This window comes from Neophocaena asiaeorientalis, unplaced genomic scaffold (assembly GCF_003031525.2).
Source record: "Neophocaena asiaeorientalis asiaeorientalis breed wild unplaced genomic scaffold, Neophocaena_asiaeorientalis_V1.1 scaffold844, whole genome shotgun sequence".
In the NCBI taxonomy this organism is placed as follows: domain Eukaryota; kingdom Metazoa; phylum Chordata; class Mammalia; order Artiodactyla; family Phocoenidae; genus Neophocaena; species Neophocaena asiaeorientalis.
The window spans coordinates 117,164-142,784 of NW_020175044.1; the positions used below are offsets into that span (position 1 = coordinate 117,164).

At 34.2% G+C, this 25,621-nt stretch overlaps 1 protein-coding gene across 2 annotated transcripts in view; it reads right to left on the reverse strand.

The window, feature by feature from the left end:
* The window catches only part of PGAP1 (post-GPI attachment to proteins inositol deacylase 1), an 84,658-nt gene that overhangs the window by 5,735 nt on the left and 53,302 nt on the right, over window positions 1-25,621 (reverse strand). Inside the window, exons 22-27 of one of the 2 annotated variants that reach the window (XM_024763446.1) lie at window positions 25,238-25,435; window positions 24,215-24,350; window positions 22,892-22,942; window positions 22,227-22,414; window positions 20,766-20,870; window positions 17,216-19,699 (exon numbers count right to left, since the gene is read on the reverse strand). In XM_024763446.1, the coding sequence (XP_024619214.1) occupies window positions 19,561-19,699; window positions 20,766-20,870; window positions 22,227-22,414; window positions 22,892-22,942; window positions 24,215-24,350; window positions 25,238-25,435 (817 nt within the window). In that variant the 3' untranslated portion in view covers window positions 17,216-19,560. Of the gene's footprint in view, window positions 1-17,215; window positions 19,700-20,765; window positions 20,871-22,226; window positions 22,415-22,891; window positions 22,943-24,214; window positions 24,351-25,237; window positions 25,436-25,621 lie in introns of those variants that run through there. The other variant, XM_024763447.1, reaches the window with a different exon arrangement.

Consider the following 25,621-nt stretch of genomic DNA (forward strand, 5'->3'; position numbering starts at 1 on the left):
GGAAAACTATACTATAAAATGTCTCTTTGATATGAAAGGGATGAGAAAAGTTTCCATCTTAGACTATTAAATTAGATAAGACCCCACCCCTGAGTTACATAATTTTGTAATGGACCTCATATTTTAACCCATTGATAAAATTATTTAAACACCTGGAAGAAACACCATTCTTAAAATACCTCTTAAATTTCCAGGTGCATATTTTGCATGATAAAGGAAGTAGTTTCAGAAAAGGGGAAAAATTGAGGACAATTCACATGGGTATTCCTTTGGATATTTTGGGGCATAATGGGCAAATGATTCCTTTTCTTAGTGCTATTCATCAATTGTGAGCTCTGAAATAGAGCCAGTGAGTTTTTATTTAAAAAAATCAACAAACCCCGCTCCCTCAAACAATCCCCTCCCCTCCACAAATCGATGGTTAGTTCCTAGTATTCTGGGAGCTCTTTAGTTCTCTGGGTGCATAAAGTGTTATACAGTTATTTTAAACAAAATAAAATAAATAGCAGCCCTTTACTCTTCCAAAGTACATTCTGTAAGTCTAGCCCTGGGGAAACTCCCAAGAAATCTCAGCAGCAGAGATGATGTCATCTTAATCCTCCAACAATAATGTGCTTCCAAGTGGCAGTGAGGACGTTCTAGGTTTCTGCTAAAAATACCACCTCCTGACTTCTGTCTTTAAAAATTCTACTTCTAAAAATTGGGTTATTTGAGGTTTTATGATTGAGTTGTAGAAGTATTTTATATATTCTGAAAACAAATCCTTTAGAGAAATATGTTTCTCTGTCTGTGGTTTGCCTGTATACTTTCTTAATGATGTCTTTTGATGAGCAGCAGTCTAATTATGATGAACTATTATTTAACAATTTTTTTTTGGCTGCGTTGGGTCTTCATTGCTGCACGCGGGCTTTCTCTAGTTGCAGAGAGCAGGGGCTACTCTTAGTTGCTGTGCATGGGCTTCTCATTGTGGTGGCTTCTCTTGTCGTGGAGCACGGGCTCTGGGTGCGCGGGCTTCAGTAGTTGTGGCACATGGGCTCAGTACGTGGGATCTTCTCGGACCAGAGATCAAACCCGTGTCCCCTGAATTGGCAGGCGGATTCTTAACCACCGCACCACCAGGGAAGTCCCCTATAATTTAACAATTTTTAAATTGTCATTGCTTTCTTTAACCTAACTATGCACATTTGCCTACCATCACATCTCAAAGTTTTCTCCTATATTTTCTTCTAGAAGCTTTATAGTTTAGCTTTTACATTTAGGTTTATGATTCATCTCGTTAGTTTTGTATATGATGTGAGGAAGGTTCCAGGCTTTTTTTCCCATATAAGTATCCAGTTACTCCAGAACTGTATGTTGAAAAGATTTGCTTTTCCCATTGGAATGTTTTGGCACCTTTGTCAATAATCAATTGACCATAAACACATGGGTTTATTTTTGAACTCTTTGTTCTGTTCCACTGATGTACTTACTACTTATCTATCCTTTTGCCAACACCACACTGTCTTGATTACCATAGCTTTATAGTAAGTCTTGAAGTCACGTATTGGTGTGATTCTTTTCCAAAATTGTTGTGACTATTTGAAATTGTTTGCTTTTCTATATACATTTTAGAATCAGCTTGTAGAGTTTTAGAAAAATAGCCTGCTGGAATTTTTATTGAGATTGCATTTAATATATATATCATTTCGGAGAAAAATGACATCTTAAAAATAGTGAGTCTTCCTATCAATGAATATTATCTCTATTTTAGGGCTTTAAAATTTTCTCTAAGCAATGTTTTGTAGTTTTTGGTGGAGAGACCTTGTACGTATTTTTATTTATTCCTAAGTATCTTATAAATGGCATTTTATAAAAATTATTTTACAGTTGTTTGATATTTGAATATGGAAAATATTTTTTGTATATTGACCTTAAATTCTGTGACCATACCAGTCCCAGTAGTTGATTTATATATTCCTGAGGGCTTTTATAAATTACTGGATTTGATTTGCTGGTATTTCATCAAGAACTTTCACATTTATGTTAACAAGGAATGTTGGTCAGTAACTTTTTGTAATTTCTTTGTCATGCTTTGTTATCAGGCTATGCTTGCCTCATAACATGATTTGGGAAGTGGCCCCTCCTCTTTTATTTTCCAAAAGAGTTGTCAACATTGGTGTTACCCAACGTTCAACAGAATTAAAACTTCAATACAATTCACCACTGAAATAAACTGGGCCTGGAGTTTTCTTTGTGGGAAGCTTTAATTTTTCTAAGTCAGGTTTATTAGCATGTAACTTATATATCCTTTTTAGTAAAAAGTTCCACAAATTTTATATAGCTATGTAACCACCATCACAATCAAGATTTAGAACATTTCCATCACCCCCAAAGTTCCCCTCAAGCCCCTTTGGAGTCAGTTCCCCTGTAACCACTCTTATGTTTTCTGTCACTAGTTTTTCCTTTTTCTCTCATATAAGTAGAATCACACAATATGGCATGTTAGCATACTGAACTTAAGAGTCATCAATATTATTTCACATATCAGCTGTTCACTTCTTTTTACTTGCCAAGTAATATTCTATTTTATGGATGTGCCACAAATTTTCTATCCATGCACCAGTTGACAGACACTTGGTTTGCTTCCAGTTTGGGGAAATTATTAACAAAGCTGCTATAGATATCTACATACAGGTCTTTGTTTTGACATAGGTTTTCATTTCTTTTGAGTAAACATATGGAAGTGGTATTGCTGGTTCATATGCTAAAGGTATGTTTCACTTTCTAAGAAATTGCCACACTGTTTTCTAAAGTGACATTCTCTTTTGCATTCCCACCAGCAATGTACGAGAATTCTAGTTGCTTCAAATCTTTATCAGCACTACTGCCAGTTTTTGAAAATTTTTATTTTAGGTATTGTGGTTATAATTAGCATTTTTCTAGTGACTATGTTGGGCATCTTTCCATGTACTTAGTTTGTCACCCATGTATCTTCTCTGGTGAAGTGTTTAAGTATTTTGCTCATTATAAATTTAGTTGTTTTCTTGTTGGTGAATTTTGAAAATTCTTTATATATATTTTAGATACAAGTTCTTTATCAGATGTATGTTTGGTTTTCTCTCACTTGCGAATTGTGTTTTCATTTTCTTAACACTGTTTTTGAGCAGTGTTGAAGTTTTTATTTTTGGTGAAGTCTAATTCATCAATTTTTGTCTTTTATGATTTGGGCTTTAAAATATTTTAAAATTTCTATTTTAATTTCTCCATTGGCATTCTAGCTATACCTCTTTGAATTATTATTTTAATGGTTGCTTTAGGGATTATAATATGTAATCTTACACATAGGGAACCACAGGTAATAATACTTTAAAATTAGCTGGGGTCAATTGTAAAAAGAAAAACTTCAATTATTTCTCAAAGTTTTTCTAAATGTATTAATCTATTTAGTAAATATAATAACTGGACCATAATTAAAATTTCTGTTATATAAAACGCCAATATATACAAAAGTAAGGAGAAAAGAATAATGCAAGTCCACGTACTTATCACTCAGCTTCAACAATTATCAACACATAGGCAATTTTGTCACAGACATAATTTTTGTTGTTAAATCAGAATTTTGAATTATCTTGGGTCACTGTTATGATTACTCATTTGAAAAAATATTTAACAAATTTCTACCATGTAAAATATGCATTGCTAAGTGTGGGACTACAAATAGGTGTATGGAAAGGGACACGATCCCTGACTGCTACGAGCAAACAATCTATATGGAGAAACAGCATGGTGTGGTGGAGTTTCAGAACCAAATTTAACCATGTTCAAAACTGGACTCTGCCATTCTCCTGGGCAAATATTATTTAATCTCTCTGCACCTCAATTTCCTCATCTGTGAAGTAACCCTACTTTGCAGTGTTGTTGTAAGATTTAGAAATGATACGTATAAAGGGCACCTGACATGTAGATGCTAAATGTCACCATTAAGAACTGCACATAATGTGACCTAATGTGATGATTCCCATAGGATATGAAACTATGACAGCAAGAGCTAGAAGTAGGGATAAGAAGATTAGTCCTGACTGTCAATTGGTAGATTTTTACGGAGAAAATTTTGACAGCAAAGATGTGGGAAGAAGTTCTTGAGCAAAGGCAGTGAAGTAGCAAAAGGAAGACAAAGGAGATGCAGTAGCCAAGTTTGCATGTGTGGCAGACTTGGCTCATTGTTTCCTTTTATCCCTTTTGTTATGGGCGGAACTGTATTCCCCTCCCCCCCAAAGTTTCATATGTTGAAGTCCTAACCCCCTATCAGCTGGCACATTGATCTTGGACTTCTCAGCCTCCAGAACTTGAAGAAATAAATTTCTGTTGCTTAAGCCACGGAGTCTGTGGAATCCTATTATAGCAGCCCAAGAAATACACCTTTCTTCTTAGATGTTGTTTGGGGTAGCACAAACCCAGCTTAAAAACTTGATTCCGCCATCTCCCTTGCATTTCTTTAGTGGTGATGTGATATTATTCTGGCCTGTGAGCTGTAAGTGGAAGTCCCTGAGAGTGGGAAAGGGAGAGGAGAGGGAGAATCCTTTCCAAATAAAAGGCAAAATTCCTTTTGCTCCTTTCCCCTCCTTCCTGGAATGGAAATATCATGCAGCCACGGTCTTGTTATGAAAGCCACACATTAAGGATGGAGAACAAATGCGATAGAAGGAACTTTGGTTCTTGATGACTTCATGGAGTCTTATCCTGGACCTTCTACCTGAAACTTTGATTGTTTAAGCACCTATTTCTCAGGCTTCCTGTTTCTTGCAAACTAATCCTAACTGAAACAGCCTGTGTGGGGAGGAGATGGGTGTCTTTAGGAAACGGTAGGAGAGAAGGCTGGAAATGGATCAAACTGTCAAGGGGTTCAGACTGTTTCCTATCAAACATGGGGGAAGATTAAAAGGTTTTGAAAAAGAGAGTGATAATGCTAAATTGCTGTTTAAAAAAGGATTAATGGGAATATGCAGGAGAAAAAGGAAGAGGGTGAGACAATGAGAAGATCATTTGTGAAGCTGCTGCAAAATTAGGAATACTAGTAATGATGGTCTGAATTAGGGTGGGAGTCAGAAAAGAGTGAACTAATGTAAGGGTGGCCCTAAAGTGCTGGACTCTTCAGGGCCTGTGGTATGCAAGGAGGAACTAGATGGTAAGCAAAGGAGACATGATCAAAATGAATGGAGGTTCAACTTTAGTAGCTGGAGGATTTAAGAGAAATTTGGAAACTGAAAGGAGTTGTTAATTAGGGAGGGAAAGAAATCATAAGGTTAAATTTCAACAATGAGTTGCAACTGAATTTGTTTAGTTTGGAGTAAACCAGAGATTGCAGAGCTGGAAGAAAGCACCTATCATTTCTTGTACACAAAGGTGTCAGATGCATTTGGTTCATTAACTCATTTAATGGTAATATTTAAGATAATATTATTGTCACAATTTACGGATGAGGATACAGTCTCAGGGAGGCTAAATACATTACCACTGATTCAGAAATACTTAGATATGGAACTGAGGGAGCAAGTCTGTCTGACTTGGTGAATCATCAACCAAGAATTTAACACTGAAGTCACAGATGAAATCTCTAAGGGAAAATATAGAAAGAGTAATAAGGAAAGCTGTGGGCATATCACTGGAAACATTTTCTTCCAAAGCAAAAGGAGTAACTAGTATGGTCAGAAAGGATTTTCAGAGAGTAGGAAGTGAACTAGTATTGATAATTACATATTGCAGAACTCAGTCTGGTTTGAATACTACATACGGCAAATTGCTTAATTTCTCTGAGCCTATTTCTTTTCTTGTAATGGAGGATAATAATCCTCCCTCTAAAGGTTTTTATGGAGAATGAAATGAGAAACTGAACATGAATGTGTCTGGCATGGATTCTGGTACAATAGGTACTTAGTGAATGTCTGCTGGAAGAATAAAGTATAGGTGACAAGGTGGTCTGTAGAAACCCCACAGTATGGTCTAGAATGTTTTTATTGAAAGAAATTGCTTATACTTTTCAGTTTTTCTATGATTTGTTTCTTTTCTTTCAAAGTTGAATTACAGAGTATATTTCTGATTAAGGATTCCAGTTAGTTGCATTTTGGCACCTAAAGATCCTACTGCATTTTAGTCTCACTGGAACAATAAAAAAAAGTTAATTTAAAACTATAAGGTACTGCAACAAGACGAAGAAAGAACAAAATGGAGATTCAGAAAATCCATTCTCCACTTGGTCCGCTGTAGTTAAGGTACCTAGGATCTTGGGAAAAGTGAAAATTAAGATAGGCTATTGGCCGGGAGCAACTTAAGACATTTTGGTTGTGTTCATAATATGCTACACACAGGGAGTCAGGCAAGGTCCCACATCAAATCTAACACAGAAAGAGGCTTGTCTACCACATCCAATTAGTTGCTAACCCCTAAAGAGTCCCCTTATATTGTTTCACTCTTTTTTTGGCTCCCAACCTAGTTTAAATCATCATTACTAGCATTCCAAATTTTGTAGCAGTTTGATAAATGATCTCTTTCTCCTCGTCTCACCTACTTCCCTTCTATGCTGCGTATTTTATTCCCATTAATTTTTTTACACACAAAGATTTTACAAACTTCAGTATCAGAAAAGAACTCCCCAATGCTGGCTCTACCAGTTTCATTCCTGTCTACCCTACCCAATAGATCACAGCTGAAGGACTGTAAGTCATGACGTTTAAGGTGCCTTACTCAATTCCTTTGGTCATTAAATGTTTCTAACAGTAAGCCAGCTTGGAGCGAGGCATTATTTCTGTACCCCAAGAAGGCTATCAGGGAAACAATGCCTCATGTATATTTTCATGTTTCTGCATGGTTTGGCTTCCTGAGCAAAGGAAATTGACATGCTATAAAGACATGTCTCCTTTCCCCAGAAACATTTACTCTCCAGTGCTCTTCCTCCCCTTGCCTCCTGTTTGGTGGGGCCACACGCTTACATTCTATGGGAAGATGAAACCTGGAGCCGTCTGTTTACCTTCGAAAAGACTGTAAAACATTTGTGAACAAAGGCTTTACTTCCTCTCTCAGGAGGGGAAGAGGGCAGCATGTAGCTTATATAAACTCCCAGATTTATAATTTCAGAGTTCCTTCCCTGTGGTGCAGAACAAAACAGAAAACCCCATTTGAACATTCAGGGTTCACCTGGCCCCCCTCACACTGCCCCAAGGGGGAAGAATGGGGCAAGGGGAACTGCCGTGGTTATTGCTTTAAGTAATAATTTTTGGTTCCTGATCCAGAAACCTCATTTTTTTGCTTTCAGGATAATATAAATATAGCTATTAAAACCTATTAAAGACAATCTCAAAGGCTTACAAAAATATATTCTAAACTAAGTTTCTTCAGAAGGGGGTTGTGTACATTCTAAGTGGTGTGCAAGGCAACATGTTGGGATGTGGGCGGAAAACGATTCATCTTCATGTTTTTAATCTAACAAATTAGTGTACCAGCATTTTATACATGAATTGATACCAATGCCCTTACTCAGCCTTCTTCATAGCTGATCATACATAGAGCGTGAGATATATTCTGAGAGAAGAGTGGGAATTCTACAGTTTGTTGGAGGATGACAGGGCACCCCACTAGTTTTCTTCATTCACTTGTTTAAGCGTATTGTGACATGGTAACATCTATGAGCCAGTTAAAATCCATGCATTATATTAAGTATTTATCACATTATCTAGTTTTAATTAACATAACTATCACAAAATGAATAAGCAGCTTAAAAATATCTTACAAGACACTACTCCTTACAATAAAATTTGAAAATAATACCATTAATGCAAATCAACAAAAGAAAATTTACCAGTGTCTACACTTCTACTCTTTTGTCAGGTTCATTAAGCATTAAAAACAACAGGGACTTCCCTGGTAGTCCAGTGGTAAAGAATCCGCCTTCCAATGCAGGGGACACGGGTTAGATCCCTGGTCAGGGAACTGAGATCCCACGTGCCACGGGACAACTCAGCCCACGGGCCACAACTACCGAGCTTGCGTGCCTCAACTAGAGCCCACGCACTCTGGAACCAGTGCACCACAACTACAGAGCCCATGCGCCCTGGAGCCTGCCCACCACAACTAGAGAAGAGAAAACCCGCATGCCACAACTAGAGAGAAGCTCACGTGCCGCAGTGAAAGATCCCGCATGCTTCAACTAAGACCCAACACAGCCAAAAATAGATAAATAAATAAATCTTAAAAAAAGAATTAAAAACAATAATTTAACCATATCGGATAAGTTATTCCTCTATTAAAATTACATATATTACTATATACAATAAAATTATATGTAAACGTTACATATAATTAAAGTTTACATATTATTATAGTAGTAGTATGTTTATGGGGGTAAAGTTCAAACTTTTTTAATGATAAGGGTGTGCAATCAAAAAAGTTTGGAGATCACTGTCCAAAACAATCATATTTCCTTTTTCAGTACTGTGTGGATCTGTAATTTATATATGTAACTAAACCTTTTTTTTATTCTACTTAAAAATTAGCTAGAACAAAGGTTTTTTCGTGCAGTGACTGTTACACATTCCTAGTTTAAAATACAACTATACTGCACACTTTGGTTTTCTAAAAAGAGTAAACCAAGTTCCTTTCTTAACTAAATTCCTTTTTTTCCAGTAGGTCAAACGTTTTATAGAAAGGTTTTCTTCCTCTCTCCTCCATCCCAATCTTGTATCACTTTCTTAAGGGCAACCAACCATCTCTGCAATGTCTACCACATAAAATACTGTTATTTTCTGTAAGCCAGGGAACAAAAAGAGTGTGAATCATGAAGTTTCCTCTTCAAACACCTTCTAACTAAATATCTGCAATTCCAGAGTAAAAAGGCCTTTATTGTTTCAGTCAAATCTTACACTCCAGTCCCTAGATCATTCTAGCTGTTTTTCTCAACCTTCTATAATTCTTTCTTGATCAGAATGGCACAAATACTAAGGGTAAAAAGCATAATGATTGAATCTTTTTTAGCATGTGAACATACCTTATAGAACTATTTGATACTGAAGGATAGGCTGATTTACATACATGGATATTCAAATGAGCACAAAACTGCAAAACCTGAAGATTTCCATTTACACAGTATACTACGATTTAAGCACATCTAGGAAGTCTAATGAAACTCAATTCTTTCTCCAAACATATTCAAGAGAAAAGCAAATCACCAGAAGCATTTTTAAAATTTCAATTTTAATATTTTATGTAATGTTGTTTGAGTTGATCATTACTCTTGACCTATACCCAGTATGAACCTATATCTATTAAGTACAGTAAAATGTTTCCATTCACTTGATAAGGTAAACTAGTCTACTATTCCTTAATTTCAGGCCATATCCAAGTTCTAACTGTTGAAAAGAAACAAGAAAGAAAACAATCTCTAAACTAATTATAATCTCTCTCTCTCTCACACACACACACACACACACACACACACACACACACACACACACACACTAACCCAGGGATGGGAGACTGTTTTCATCTCCAAGGGTTGTTTAAAATTCAGTCCAAGAATTGAGGGGCTTTTCTTTCCCTGAAATATTTTATATTTATCAGCTATTTCAATTAAAACTATGGAATAATATTATTTAAGCACAGCAATTATGAAAAAGACTTTAGTTCCCTAATATTGCATGGTAGGCATACTTCTAAAATGGCCCCCAAGAGTCTCACTCTCTAGTGTATACACCTTGTATCACCCATGCCTCTTGAGTGTGAGCGGACAATGTGTATATGGGAATATGATGTTACCTTATATGGCAAAAAGGATTCTGCAGGTATAATTAAGGTTGGCCTTGAGTTAATCAAAAGAGAAACTATCTAAAGTGGATCTGAGCTAACAAGAGACTTCTAAATCTGGGTCTAATGGTCAGAGACAAAGGAAGTTGAAGAGATTCAAAATGTGAGAGAATTCTCCTGCTGGTCTTGAAGGAGTAAACCAAACTTTAGTGGAGGGCTACACAGCAGGGAAAGACACAGGGAGCTAAGAAGTTGACAGCCAGCAAGAAAACAGGAACCTCCACCTGTAACAACCTGAATGAGTCTCAGATGGGACTGCAGTCCTGTTACCTTGATTCCAGAAGTGTGATTCTGAGCAGAGAACCCAGCTGGTCTGTGCCCAGACTTCTGACCTACAGAACTGTGAGTAAATAAATAGGTGTTGTTTTAAGCTGTTAAATTTGTAATCTATCTATCTACCTACCTACCTATCTGTCTATCTTACAGAAAGAAAGTGAAGATGAAGTGGGAATTGATTAAAGAAAAACTAGTGGGAAAGGCCTATGAGGCTTTCATGCTGTACACTCTAGTGGCCTCCACGTTGGGTGGTTTCAAGATAATCCTCTAAGTATCCAAGGAAAATATCAATATTAAAGCTTCTAGTTGTATATTTCTCATCTTTAAACATTTACCCTTTGGGGTATATTTAATAATATACACAATGTTAACACATGCAGATAATTTATAAATGTTCATAGATTTAGAGATGCTAGTTAAAATAATTTAGAAAACACTGTTCTAATCAATGTGTAAGAAGACACTAACCCCTCAAAAGATGTCCTACCCCATTTGACTCCTGTCATCCATTCTATAATAAAGTTTAGATCTATACTAAATTCTCAAATTATGTAGTGTCACTTTAGTATCTTGTAATCCTAAAGACAGCCTTTCTAGTTGCTTCTAGAGTTCTAACAAGTTAAATTTTATTGACTAAAGCAATGTTTGAGGCAGTTGTTAAAACAGAATCCCAGGTCTCCTCCCCACAGATCAAATTTAGTACTTCTAAGATGACCAGGGAATCTGTTTTCAAAAAATGTCTAAATTATTCTCGCGTAATTTGGGAAATGGGGCACACAAGAATATATATTAAGTTAGCATAAAAAAAGTGGAAAGCATGGTCTCTGGGAGAAACATGACTCTGCAATTCTTTAAAATAGAACGTGAACCATAAAATGTCCATACAAATGCATATGGGAAGCTACAAGATATCAAGTTGGGAAATACTAGAAATTATCTTGCTTCCAATATTTACCTGTGATGTATCTTGTTTATCATGTCCCATGCTTAGGCGTTCAAACTTCTGCAATGCTAGACATGCTATAAAGAAATCATTTTAAGGGTTTTTCCTGAGATGGTATTGTGGAGTATGTGAACTGGTAAGCAATTCTGCACCATGTGTTCTTGTTCACCAAATTTATTGTTGAACATTCCGAACACCAGATTATGACAGATAAAAAAGAAAGCACCAAAAATTGCTACACATTAATACCTGAGCAGAGACTGAAGGTAAATATTCATCTATTAAACCCTACACCATAATGTTGAAACACAGATAAAAACATTCACAACACTCTACAGAGTACAATAAATAGCACTTTTTTGTGCATTACAACCAGTTAAATGTAATAAAGTTAATTATACCATAAAAAAATACACACAAAATTACACATAAATGTATTTAGTATACCATACATTGTACAAAGTACTGGAGAAGATCATGCATGTTTAAAAAGAAAAATCTGCAAGGTGACAATCATTTTTCAGTATATACTACAGGACAAATTGTTTTTACTGTTAAGTATAATTACTATGCACTGCATTTTCTGGATGAGAGTAAAATTATTGATTTGCAAATAAATGATTACTGAGTCTGTCTCAGTAAAACACATAGTTTGTCCTCTATAAACTTTTAACTATAATATAGAAACTGATGCGAGTTGACAGCCATGTATTTTATTGTATTACATACACTTCCCTAAACTATTTCCATCTCAATTTGACCATGCTTTAAGGAAAGACATGTTTTCTTTTTACATGCTTTTAGAGAAACCTATATTTTTGTCTTTGATGGGAGGCACTGGAGGTGAAATGAGAAGAAAGAAAAGTGTGGAGTTTATGTTCAAAATTGAAATGGAAAAATATACAAAAAACTTCTGAGATGCCACACAGAGATGTGGGCATCTTTTGGCCGAGACCATGAATGTCCTATGAATGGAATAATTTGTTTTGATAGAAATTGTATGTTATTTTAAATAAGCACAGTAAAAATGTCAGTCTTTACATTAAAAGAAAAACCCACAAAAATCTGAAGCCAGTTCTCTCTTGATACCTTAAAAATAATTAGGAAGGAAAAAGTAAAAGAGAAAATGTTTAAAAATATACATGAATGTGAGTTTATATTTAACTACTGAGAAATTATTATTGACTAAATTAACTTTATCTGATACACAAATACAAGCCTCAATAATCTGAGGAACAATAAGTACAGGTTTTAGGGAAGAATTCATGTTTTTGATAGAGTATTCACTAAAAAGACAAAAAGTTACATTTGAAGATTAATTTTTCCATGTGTAATAAGTTCAGAAGTGCCAGCACCTTCTCCTAAAATAAATTTATTTTCAGAAAATTTAACCAAACTTGATTTTCTACACCTATGAAGTGTAAATCAGTTTTAATCTGAAATGGGAACTGTGGAAATTAAAGGAGGCCTCTAGAGCAATAGTTCAGCAGATACTAAGGGAAATACTGATCAACTTTTATTTAAAATTTTTACTTCACAAACCTCAAAGAAAAGAATTTGGGGCCAATTTGAGAAGACCACACATAATAAATATATAGTTATAAAATTGCAGAGCATTCCTTCATCATTTTAAGGCACAGTCTGTTTTATCCCAAACAACTATAAGTTCAAGGTCACAGTGAAAATATGCATTCAGTTTTGGTCTGGTTTCTCATGGGTATGTTGCTACATTTATAGTTAGTCATAAGTTTAAGAAATGGTAATACAATCACTTCAAAATAATATATCTAAGTCATTTTTACAGTTTTAAAAATGTAAATACACAATACAATTTCCTAATATATATACACTAAAAATTGGATTTTTCTGCTTCCATAGTGGAGGCAGAGATTATTTCTACCAATATTCCAACAAATACATTATCTGCTTATGTAGAAAGCATAGTTATGTTAAATACAGGCATCTCCTACTTAGGATAAAATTATTCAACAAAAAGGACAAACTCATTCCAAAAATAATGTTCACTGAATTTTAAGGTCTTGTATATCATCTTTTTATTAATAGCATCCATGTCCCTACCAGAGAGTTGGATAAACGGTAACTAAATCAAGGCCAAACATTTTAATGTTTGGCTTTCTCTTTTGTCTCTTTACTTCCAAGGCTACTTATGCAAACTACATCAACATGACTGGGCAGAGAAACAGTTAAGTGACATTAAATTATGAGAAAAACCATAATATGAGGGACTGAAATTCCCTCTGAAAATTTCTGTAGGAGAGAAATTAAAGAATGTCAACCATATAAACACAACAGTTTCTGAATCTATCATATTTCTGCTTTCTCTCACGAGTACACTACCACATCAATGTTAACATTTTAGCATTAACATCTTGTTCTTATATTTTCCTTTAAGATGCATTTTACAATGTTTATTTCATTGTATTATGTTTAGTTCTAGTGGATAATTCTCGCCTATGGAACATGTGACTGTATAGAGGGACTGAATGGAAACACACAGAAAACAATAGAAATTCCACAATAAACTTTCTATTACATAAATGGGAGACACCTGTACTAAAAATGATCTGTGCAACGGAATTTAAAGTTTTACAGAATGAATCTGAAGGAAGATTACCTAAATGATTTCTTCAACTAATTACTGAAAGATCATTATTGGGTAAACTAACTTTCACTCAATAAAACCAGAAAACACTATTCCAGAAATCAGAAAAAATATAATACACTATGCTCTAAGCTTTACATATTTTGAAAGAAAAATTAGGATATGGAATATGTTTTGATGATGTGTATTTAATATAAGTCCTAGAAGAAAAATACTGAAAAGCTTATTTTTGCTTTAATCCCAATATCGTAAGAAAAGTTCATTGGCACAAATATCTGGAGGTATTTTACAGTTTCATTTAGCTTTGGTGGCAAAGTGTGTTTTTGCTAACCATATGAAAACAGTTCTATTTTCCAATGTAGAGTTTTATGCTGAAAAAATTCAAATGCATCTTTTTTTCCCTAAAAAAGGGATGTAAAAAGTCCAATATGAAACAAAACAAGTGCAACATGAAATACAAAATATGCCTAACACTTAGGCTTTTGAACAGTTAATAGTTCTATGCTTTGTCTATAAATTTTTACTAGTAACATTTCTACTATATAAATACTAAAAACCAAGATAATACTGAAAAAAATAGCATATGAACCTTACAAAAATGGTTAGGTTTAGATTTCCTAAACTAAGATTAATGTTCCAATATGCAAACAAATTTACACTAATAAAACTACATCAACAGATACAGTTTTTCATAAGTGTTCAAAGTTACAATGTACAGAATGAGTACAGAATAAATCTGACTCACATATATCAAGTCCTACACAAAGTCATCAGAAATTAACTGGTTACTTGGTATTTTAAAACATAGTCATTTTTGGCAATGTAATATGCCAAACACTTTTAGAAAGTACTGTATTTGATTTAAAAATTTTCAACTACAGACAATGTAATCAAGATGTAGCTCAGAATATCACCTAACTTTTGAAAGCAACATTACCAATTCAGGGGTACTGTTACATTTCTACTGTAAATTAAATAACAGTTTATTCTCACTATTTGCAAATTTTATTCCATTCTTAAGACTAAGTCATTAATTATAAAATTCAGTCATCTGTATTCATAAGATAATTTATTTATCAAAAATGTGAATTCTTGAGCATTTAAGAATATACATACTCGGATTTGGATTACGGGTCTGACTTTTCTTTCCTATTATCCTTATTAAAAGTAAAAAATGGGGCTTCCCTGGTGGCACAGTGGTTGAGAGTCCGCCTGCCGATGCAGGGGACATGGGTTCGTGAAAAAAAAAAAAAAAAAAAAAAAAGTAAAGAATGTGAGTAGCCTCATAAACTTTCTATTTCCTCAGGCTGTTAAAATATATTGTGAAATAATGCATGATTAATAATGTGTAAGTAAAAGTTCATTATAGAACTTGAAATGTTCTTTGTTCAAAAAGGCAAATAAAATTTCAGCTCCCAGTCATCTTACTATTTTGTAATAGTATTTTCTACATTTACCTTATGTGGCAAGAAGTTTTCTGTCTGAGTCTAATTTCATAATACAAAGATACTTTTATTGCTTCCTTTTTCCTGGGGAGTGCTATACTCCCCAAATTGACCCCCCCCCAAAAAAAAAAACTACACAAGGTAACTTGTCTCCTGTAATTTCACAAATCTAAAACACAGAGAAGGGCTTCCCTGGTGGCGCAGTGGTTCAGAATCCACCTGCCAATGCAGGGGACAGAGGTTCGATCCCTAGTCCGGGAAGATCCCACATGCCGCAGAGCAACTAAGCCCGTGTGCCACAACTACTGAGCCTGCGCTCTAGAGCCTGTGAGCCACAACTACTGAAGCCTGCGTGCCTAGAGCCCATGAGCCACAAGTACTGAAGCCTGTGTGCCTAGAGCCCGTGCTCTGCAACAAGAGAAGTCACTGCAATGAGAAGCCCATGCACCGCAACAGAGAGTAGCCCCCACTCGCTGCAACTACAGAAAGCCCGCACACAGCAACAAAGACACAACGCAACCAAAAACAAATAAAACAAATTTATAAAAATAAAACACAGAGAAAAAAGTGATGATGAAAAATAATCAACAAGTGCCTTAGTCGTAGAAGGTCTCAACACATTAAAAAAAATTTTCCCAACTGATTTTCATAACAAGTTCCTAAAAAATTGCAAATGCAGCACTGTAAGGTTCTGCACTAAACCTCATAATAAAGCAAAGATACTACAGTAATTTAGACCCAACGCTTAAGATGAAAATACAGGCTAATTGAATTGTCTGGGGATTTGGGAATCAACAGCCCTAGTTTATCTCATCATCTTTGTGTTTACCCTATTTCCCCAGAGCTCTCAAGAATAAACTGAAAATTGAGTTTTACCTTTTACTGAGTTTTATTTCCCTCGACCACCTTCTGTAAGAGATGCTAATAAGCAGTGCGGTAAAAAGAATACACTATGCTATAAGTGAAAAGTCTGAAGAGTTTAGAAAAGAATGGGAACTAGATAATGAACAAATCAGACAATCTGCCTCATGTAAGTATGTGTGTGTGGCGGAAATGTGTACCATCTGCATGAGTGACAAGATAATCAACAACAAACATTTACTAGGCCTACTATAGTTCTTTGTTTCTTTTCCTTACTGTATAATCATGCAGATATTATAGTGTAGTTCAAACAAGAAAACGTATTCCATTATATACATCTGAATTTATCTGAGCAAAATATGAAAAAAAAATTAAAGATTAATTAACACATGATCAATGTATATACTGAAGAGACTCAAAATCAGTGTTAACCAGGCACAAATGTTGTGTTTTTTTAGGACTACTGTTTTAAATACTTTCATTCTGGTGACAACCAAGAAAAGAGCTAGCAGAACCTGTCTAATTTCCAACATGAAAAAGATAAAGAAAAGAGAGCATTAATGATTTCTATCATATTATCTGTTCCAAATTATAATAGTAGTAACTCCAGAGGACTCTTTAGAGACACTGAAAGTACTCACTGTTTGTCCTGTCCAGTCTATATTTGGTCTAGGTATCAACAATAGGATCCAGGAGTAATTTTTTTAAGTTCAAAACTTATTCAAAACTCAAAAAAAAAATCTAAATAAAAATGTCATAACAATAGAGCTCAGAAGTTTGCTAAATTAGATAATCCCTAACTGCCAATGAACAATTTCATTTTCGGTAACATTTCTGATAAACCTGTGCTGTTTTGCCAGCTAATAATATAGATTGTAGGCATGGTTGAAATAATGTGAATTTAAAGACAAAGGACTTTCCTTTTCTCAAGTGATAGAAACATCAGTTTTGTTAATCTTCAGACAGAGCCTACTTTCTCATCTCTGGTAGTTATTTGGTTTTAAAGTGCATTAGGACTTGATGAAGACTCTGTCAACATGTGTGTGTGTGTATACATATACTTATTTTTTTTTTTTTTTTTTTTTTGCGGTACGCAGGCCTCTCACTGCTGTGGCCTCTCCCGTTGCAGAGCACAGGCTCCGGACGTGCAGGCCCAGCGGCCGTAGCTCACGGGCCCAGCCGCTCCGCGGCATGCGGGATCCTCCCGGACCGGGGCACGAACCCTTGTTCCCTGCATTGGCAGGCGGACTCTCAACCACTAAGCCACCAGGGAAGCCCACATATACTTATAATATTAAATATATGTAAAAAAAAAACCCAAACTACTGCTGTTTATAACATGTTTAATGAGAATCCTTTTTGTAGTCCTAAAATAAAATATTTTGTTGGAACAAATAAGACTTTAGGACTTGATGATAATGACACTCACATGAAATTATTTTCATGGAAACTAATGTGCCTAGTCTGCTGCTTTAAAAAGCTAATGAACTACTCACAAATGAGAAATTTAAGCTTGTTACGTTTTATTCATGAGCAGGAATGACTAAACAAGGAGACTTTAGATCATCTAAACACATTGATTATGGCTGTCAATAGAAGATTCAAATTAATGAATTTTCTTAAGTTCTGTATATGGACCTAAGTTCAAATTCAGAAATAGTTAAATGACATATTTAACCTGTAACTTGAAATATAACTACATATGGGTGAAAACTTGAAATACAACACCATATGTACAAAAGTTGTTATGAGTATATGTATAAGCTAAACCTAGGCAGATGTGTCCTTGTTTAAATACATATGTGGTATGCCGTGGGAAAGTGCATATATAACCTGGTAAGTTCTCTTTCCTTCCAGGTTTCAACACACAAGTATTCTGTATTTTATCCCTTTTCCTGCTTCTATCAAACAAACAAGAGCCTGGTATGCCTGCCATGTCTACTATGAGGTTATCACTTACCTTTAATGATCTCAGTAAGTGAAAATATGAATACTGAACATGAAGCTGGGAAAGACAACAATGGAATCAAACAGACTTAAAACTCTCATAGATAGCAAGACCATCTTCAACTGATGATGAAACAGCAAGAACCCGAAGAACAAATGAGAAAAGAAGTGAGGTAACCCTCTACAGGCAGTAAAGTGGGAGTAACCTTCTAATAGGCAGTAACAGCTGAGAGGCTGTAATGGAATCCAGATGCAATGGCACGTAAAATGAACCTGGTACTCTAGGACATCCCCGGACACTAACAAGGACACAAGTTCACAGATACAAATGTGGAGCTACTGGGACTTAAGGACTACACTTGCAAGGTTTTGGGTATTTACAGCATACACATCTAAAGGAAGGCCTCTATCACTCAGGTATACCCCAGCATTCAGTTAATCCTATCTTAAGGCGAAGATACCTAGCTCCATTACCTACTTCCAAAAAGTGAGCTGAAATCTGAAATGAAATATAAATATTACTCTCTATCTGTCAAATAGTAATCACCTTGGTAAATTAAGATTCCACTATTAAACCTAGTGGCTAAACAACTTATTCAGGAATTCATTGTTTATACTTATGCTATTAATGGGGTAACAGTTTTTCCACTGTTATTCCATTAATAGTATAATTTTATACATTAAATGTGGTACTGCACTTCATCATGCTGATTTTCTTTCCATAGTAGATAAAAACTGTGCAAATGTAGAGCTTTTCTGACCACTGGAATTTAGTTATTTTAACAATCCACCATGACCCGAGGCACTTTTGACAACCATGGGGTCAGTGAATTGAATAAAATGGTACAGACTGAATGACTGAACTGCTCCAATGCCTATAAGTAAATATCTATGAAAATTTTCTTCCAATTTAGCAATACATCTCTTCAGTAGTCTCCTGATATTCACTAAGAATACAAAATAAGATTCTTATTTGAAAAGAACCAAGAAAATTTCATTGAGTTTTGAATTTGAATTACGTTTCCATTCATCAATCTTGCTGGTTACCAAGAAAACATGTCTCCTTAGAATTTAAAGTTGTATTTTCATAGGTGTAAGAAAACAAAAGATCTACTTTGTTCACTATGGCTGCCAAAAACTGACTAAAGACTGTGGCTATTTCATTTCTGAGAAAGCAAACAGTTTAAATTTCATTAATCTTTTAAGACTTATTTTTCAACATGTATACTGTAGCAAATACAAAGTAACCCACTGTTCAGAAGAAAGTTTCATGAAATGAGAATACGTAAGGTGAGGATACAAACAGTGCTACATTTACTGAGTGTTTAGGAGAAGATCTTGGTATGGCCAGTCAAGCAGACTAGCTGATATGCAGAGTCCTCAAAGACAGAGGCTACCATATCCTTTTACTGATTTTTCATAATGACTAGTACACAGATGTCATACCACAAAACAAAACCATGCTTCAACTACTTTCCTCAAGCATTACAAAACTAATTTCCTATTTTCAACATTGTAAAAATAGACTTGTCTTCTCCAAAGGATCTTGCTGCCCACACTGATGGATCTGTGTGTTCCCTCTTATTACTGGACCTAAAGGCATAACTGATCTTTATCATTCCTTAAATCCAATCTTACATAAAGTTGCATAATGCATGGAGTAAAAGAGGAATGAAGACAAAGCATGGAACCCTGTATAAGTGTGCTGACCCAAAAGCAATCACACCAACAGCCAGAGGAAGTGGAAACTGTGAAGTAGTCTTCAACAATTTACTGTGAAGAGACAGAAATACACATTATAATGTAACATATATTGTGAGCAAAAACTGAACATGTCAATCTTTTATACAGTTTTGAGAAAGTGTTCTAAGTGATTTTAGATAAAGTAATTTTTCGTATAATGAATTTAACTGTCCAAAAAATTTTAAAAGATCAATACAAGTCAATTTTGGCTAGAAAAGAGAAAAATATTCTAGTAAGTAAATAACCAGTTTTGTTTATTCTTTTAAATTTTAACCACAGAAAAGTACTAGTTGGACTTTTATTCAGCAATGCTACCTCTAGAGATTTATCCTAATAAGAAAAAAATCAATGTTTACTAAGATATAGCTACAGAAATATTTATTTTCACCCTATTTAATATCAGCAAAAAACTTCAACCAAATAAAAAAGGAAACATCTTTAATTCCTAATAGGAGCATGTAAGATAAGATACTATTTTTAAAAGAAAAATACTATCAGGAAAGGCTATCACCTTTTTACTCTGAAAACAGAGAAACTGAGGGGTTAAGAAACTTACCTAAGGACACAGAGCCTTAGATTGAAACCCCAGATCTGCCTGACTTTAGAATATCTGCAGCTATCTGCCAGAATCAACTGAAAAGGCTCCCAGAGCAAACAAGCAGTCAATGCAAAGTAAAGTTTTATTATGGAAAATTTTAAACATATACATAAGTAGATTAACAGTATAATGAACCTCATGGACCCATCAACCAGCTTCAAAAATTATCAAGTCATGGCCAATCTTACTTTACCTATATTACTGTCCACTTCCACTCCTCCTGTATTTTTTGGAAGCAAACCTTAGATATCATATCTTTCAAGGGTTAACTTTTTAAAGAAAAAAATGATTATATCCTAACAAATAAAATGCATAATTAAGGACACAAATATAATACATTTCCATATAAACTGTATTTGCACATAAACCATAATTACTATTATAGCTTTACCTTCAGGAACAGTCCAAGTAATTAGGAATGAAAGACATGTTTCAGACATGAAAGTATGATAAAGACCAGGAACAGATGTGAGAAAAAAAAAGATTAAAATACTATACCTTGATTTTATTGAAGCAGTGTAAGTATTTCCAAGAACTGCCATAGTTGGAATAAGGATAAATGCCAAAGGTTTACACGGATCAGGATTAAGTTTAAAGTAATATCTATGTCAAAAAGAAAAAAATAAAACATAAATCAACAAAGCATTGCCAATCATTTTAAATTCTCAGAATCAATCAATTAAATACACTTCAGAACGTTCCTATAGCGATATGGATGTAAGAGAGCTCTAAACAGCTCAAGAAATCATTGATAAATAAATTTTGCTCTACATCTTTTTTTACTGCTGTGGCCTCTCCCATTGTGGAGCACAGGCTCCGGACGCGCAGGCCCAGTGTCCATAGCTCACGGGTCCAGCCGCTCCGCAGCATGCAGGATCCTCCTGGACTGGGGCACGAACCCGTGTCCCCTGCATTGGCAGGCGCACTCCCAACCACTGCGCCACCAGGGAAGCCCTCTACATCATCTTTATACTCAAGGTTTTATATGGAGAATTATGTTCAGAAACTACTAAAGGAAATGAAAATATCCCATCTGGAAGCACTTCCTTTTTACAATAAGTATATGCCTGAAAGGTCATATATAAATAATATTTTATAAAACAAATTATTTAAAACATATTTAAACTGCTCTATTTTAAAAAAGATGAAAAAAATGAAGGTTTATATAAAGTAACTGTCTACAGCCTTCTAGAATCATAAATTTGTGCTCCTCAAGTAATTTTCTCCCCAAATCTGTGGACAAAAATTTGCAACTTGATTAAAATAAGGGACAAAGGAAGGATATTAATATCTGGTGACCTGTGATTTAATTTACTGAACTTATTTTGATTCAGCCAACTTAAAAAAAAAAAAACTTCCGGTATTTAGATAATCTGAAAGTTTTACATCATTTCTAAAAACTATATTAAGCAGGAATTAACTATTAACTGGATAACGTGGTTTTTTCAAAGACAATTTACCAATAATTAAATATTCTAGAAATAACCTTAGAGAGCATTTTTAGGCTCTCATTTAACCTAGGACACTTATCAGGTAACAAAGCAAATGACAGTTTTCTAGTAAAACAGCTGATCATTTATTTTAGTTCAACGTATAGGACACATCAGAAAAGTACACACTTCCTTCATTATTTCTATTATTTTAAATGTAATCATTTTTCTTCCCCTCAACTCTAAGAAAATATAAAATTGATCGTGAATTGAAAAATATATAAAGCACTAGCATTATGAATACTATAAGTCAGCAAAATAAAGCACATTTTTCACATATTTCTAGACTCAAAGAAGGTTAAAGAAAATACAATCCCTCCCCTTTTGGGCAGATTTTGGGAAAGTTTATATTCTCACGGAAAAGAAGAAAATGTGAAATGTTATGAAACATTAGGAATCCTGCAAGTCTCTACTTACAGATATTTATAGTTTGAACCACATAAATTATAATTATATAAATAAAACACACCTAAGATTCTTAAGCCAATAAATTAAAGATGGCATGCTGAGTAATACAATCCATGTTAATAAGTTAATCACGGTACTGTGCATGCGAAGACTATCTTCAGCATCACTGGCAGATAAACGGAGCTGGTATACTGGAGAGTCTTTATGGTGATTGGATTTCTTTTCACTTCTTCTAGAGTGTTTGGGGTTCTACAAAGCAATAAAATAAAAATATCAAGATATTAAGTAAAATTTAAGTTTATTATTTTATTTAGAATCATACTCAATTATCTAACAGCTAAATAAATACATCTTTCCATTACCAAATTGATATAAAATACTGAATTATCTTGTTTGAAAGTATTTTAAAGCAGTTATCAGTTATAAAATTTTCATTCCTTTGACTTATTTCCAACGCTAAGAAGATATCCCCTTAAGTAATTACTTGAAATAAAATTTAAAAGATAATTGTGATAAAAACAACTTAAGGACTGACAAAGATCAAATTAAATGACAATCTAAGTCTTATTTTAATATTCATTAGGCTCGCTTTTCTTAAAGTTATGTAATTTCATAAAACCTTTTAAATACTGTAAAGTTCTAACCTTTTTTTACAAAAATAAACTTTTATATTTTTCCATGTTCTTTCATACTAAAGTGATATAGCGTTTTGAAAATAAAACTTACCACAGTCTGGCTATTTTTAAAAGTTGTTAAGCTGGCTTGCAGATGAACAATCTATGAAAAAGAAAAGACTTTAATTTTACTTTTATTTTGAGACAAAAAACAACCATTTTTACTGAAATTGAGAAGCACTGTAATTTGAAATTTTAAAAACCTAAATAAATAAAAACTCATTTAAACACTTAAACACATTCTTTTAGAAAAGATAAATAATAACTACATGTGCTTGCTATCATGGATTAAAAAACAAACAAAATAATACAAAATTCCAGAGTATGTTGGGGCCAGGATATAATGCTATATCTTCCACACTGTGTGAGCTTATGCTTGAATGGTGCCTTGCTATCGCAACTTAAAGTGTCATGTGAGTCAAAAATTTGATTATATTCAGCATAGTATGAAGAGTTTAACATGTGTTATAGAATCTACATCTTTGAAAATCTGGAACTCAATTATATAGGGTGGTGAAATGTTTACAAGAACCTGAGAAAGTCTATACATTTACTAGGTTTGCTTAAGTATTTGAGAAAGTTCTGCTAATTGTGTCAGTTGTTTGAAATATCCAGTTAAAAAAACTAAAAATATTATATTTATAAATCAAATTAATTTATATTTGTAAATCAAAATAATTCTAAATAGTTTTTTCTGATGGACATATTTTTCCTTTGTAAACTGAAAGTAATCTATAATGTGCATATATTAGTGTTAAATGCAGACGCAAATAAACTTTTGTTAAAAAAAGGAAAAAATTATTATCCTTTCCAGTATCAACTGTCTCTACATAAGATTAATGTGGAGAACATGCAGTTGTATAAGGTAGATTTTCCTGAAAAGCTGTCAGCCTTCTTAGAAGTGTTTTTCATTTCCTCAGTAAAATTGTCAGCTTAATTTTATTGTGTCTTGTGATTCTTCAGCAACATTTGTAACATTCTACATTATTTCAGCATGATTGACAGCCTGATCCCACTGACATAACTTTTTGTTTTGTCTATTATCCACATTGAAAGGGAGGTATGAATAAAAACCGTTCTAGTAAAATGTTTTTTAAAAAGTTAACATTACTTGCCAGAGCATCAAGCAATATGGAACAGATTATATCTCCTCCCTTCCCTTTGTTTTTAACAAAGAAACCCACTCAGATTAGTAACTTCAGTTCTACAGTTAACTATATATATTTGAAATAGCTAAGATGTTAAAAAAAACTTTACATGTAGGCCTGTTATATAACAGCAGTGATCAAAAAAAATTTTTTAACAACACCCATGGGAAAGTCTATGCCTGTCTGATACAAAGCTCAGGCCTTCTGACTTTACTGATTTGACGTACCTTAAACACATAGTAAAGATAAGTAAGAAGGATGGCAAATGCTCCACAAGTTGCCCAACTAACTATGATCAAAACAACTGTCAAAATGGGCAAGTCTGGTGATATTATCTTCATATCTTTAGGAAGTTCAGAGGGCCTGGAATAACAAGAGTAAAGCTTTCAAAAGCATATTAACAGTTACCTACACAGTCGCATATAAGCAGAAAACAATACAGTGCTCTGCCAGGCTCTCCTTATTAATGTGCAAGTGAGGGGTGACACATATTTTAAAATTCTTTTATACATTGTGATAGTTTCTCTTGCGTTTATATATACCATGGGTAATACGTGTACTAAAAAAGAAAAAGTATTATTAAAGATAATTATTAATTATAGGCCCTGTGCCATACAATTCTAATCTTGATAGGAAGAGAAATACTTTTGTTCTTAAAGTCTTGAGGTCACTCAGACATGTGATGGTGTTAATGTCAGAAGCACCTCAGAAGGGTGGAGGAAGAAGCATCATACCATAATCCCCTCTGTGACAGTAAATCACATAACATGGCTGGTGAGGAAATGGAAACTAGATCACTGGTTTACCAAAAGCGCATACCAGCAACTTCAAACTGTCCTGGGATCATAATAAACCTCTAGGCAATGTTTTTGGAGCTCTTATACATTTCATCTAATCTGATCCTAAATATCAAGATTGGAATCTCAGGTTTGATTGAAAATCAACATATAAAAGCATTGCCAGAGAAACACTTTGCAACAGTGAAATTTAAAAATACTTGTGTAATCTGTCCAACTTTTTTGATTAACTCTTGAGCACTATGGTCAAAATCAAATGTAGCATTTAACTTGAAATAAATGGTAACCTATGACAAAAACGTAAGTTTGAACACTAACTCCATGTTTTGCTAGTTATACGTTTTTCCTCAGAAATTATAGTTTAGTGAAAGCAAGTTAATTTTAAGGTTCCCTATCAGAATACAGTTTTTTTCTTAAGAGCAATAAGAAAGGTTTTCGTCATTCATTCTTTACCTTTTCAAAGTCAGCCACAATGAAGAAAGGAGTCTCACAGATGTAGAAGAGAGTAGGCCACCCCAGTAGGCAGTACATGTTCCAAACAGAAAAAGAATCAAAGATACAAGGGGGAAACACATACTCTGACTAGTTAAAACGATGGCATCTAATTCTGGTAACAATAACATATCCCAAAATTCTTTAAACCATTTGTATCTGTGGATAAAAGAAAACATACAAAAAATAAAAGCAAATAATACAATAAAAGCAAAAAGACCCCAACAACTCTCATTAAAGGATTTAATATTTGAAGTGTTTGACCATTCACTACAGTCCCCAAAGTACCATGATATTTCATTTATAATTATACTGAAAAAAACAAACTTCAATTCCTGATAGGGA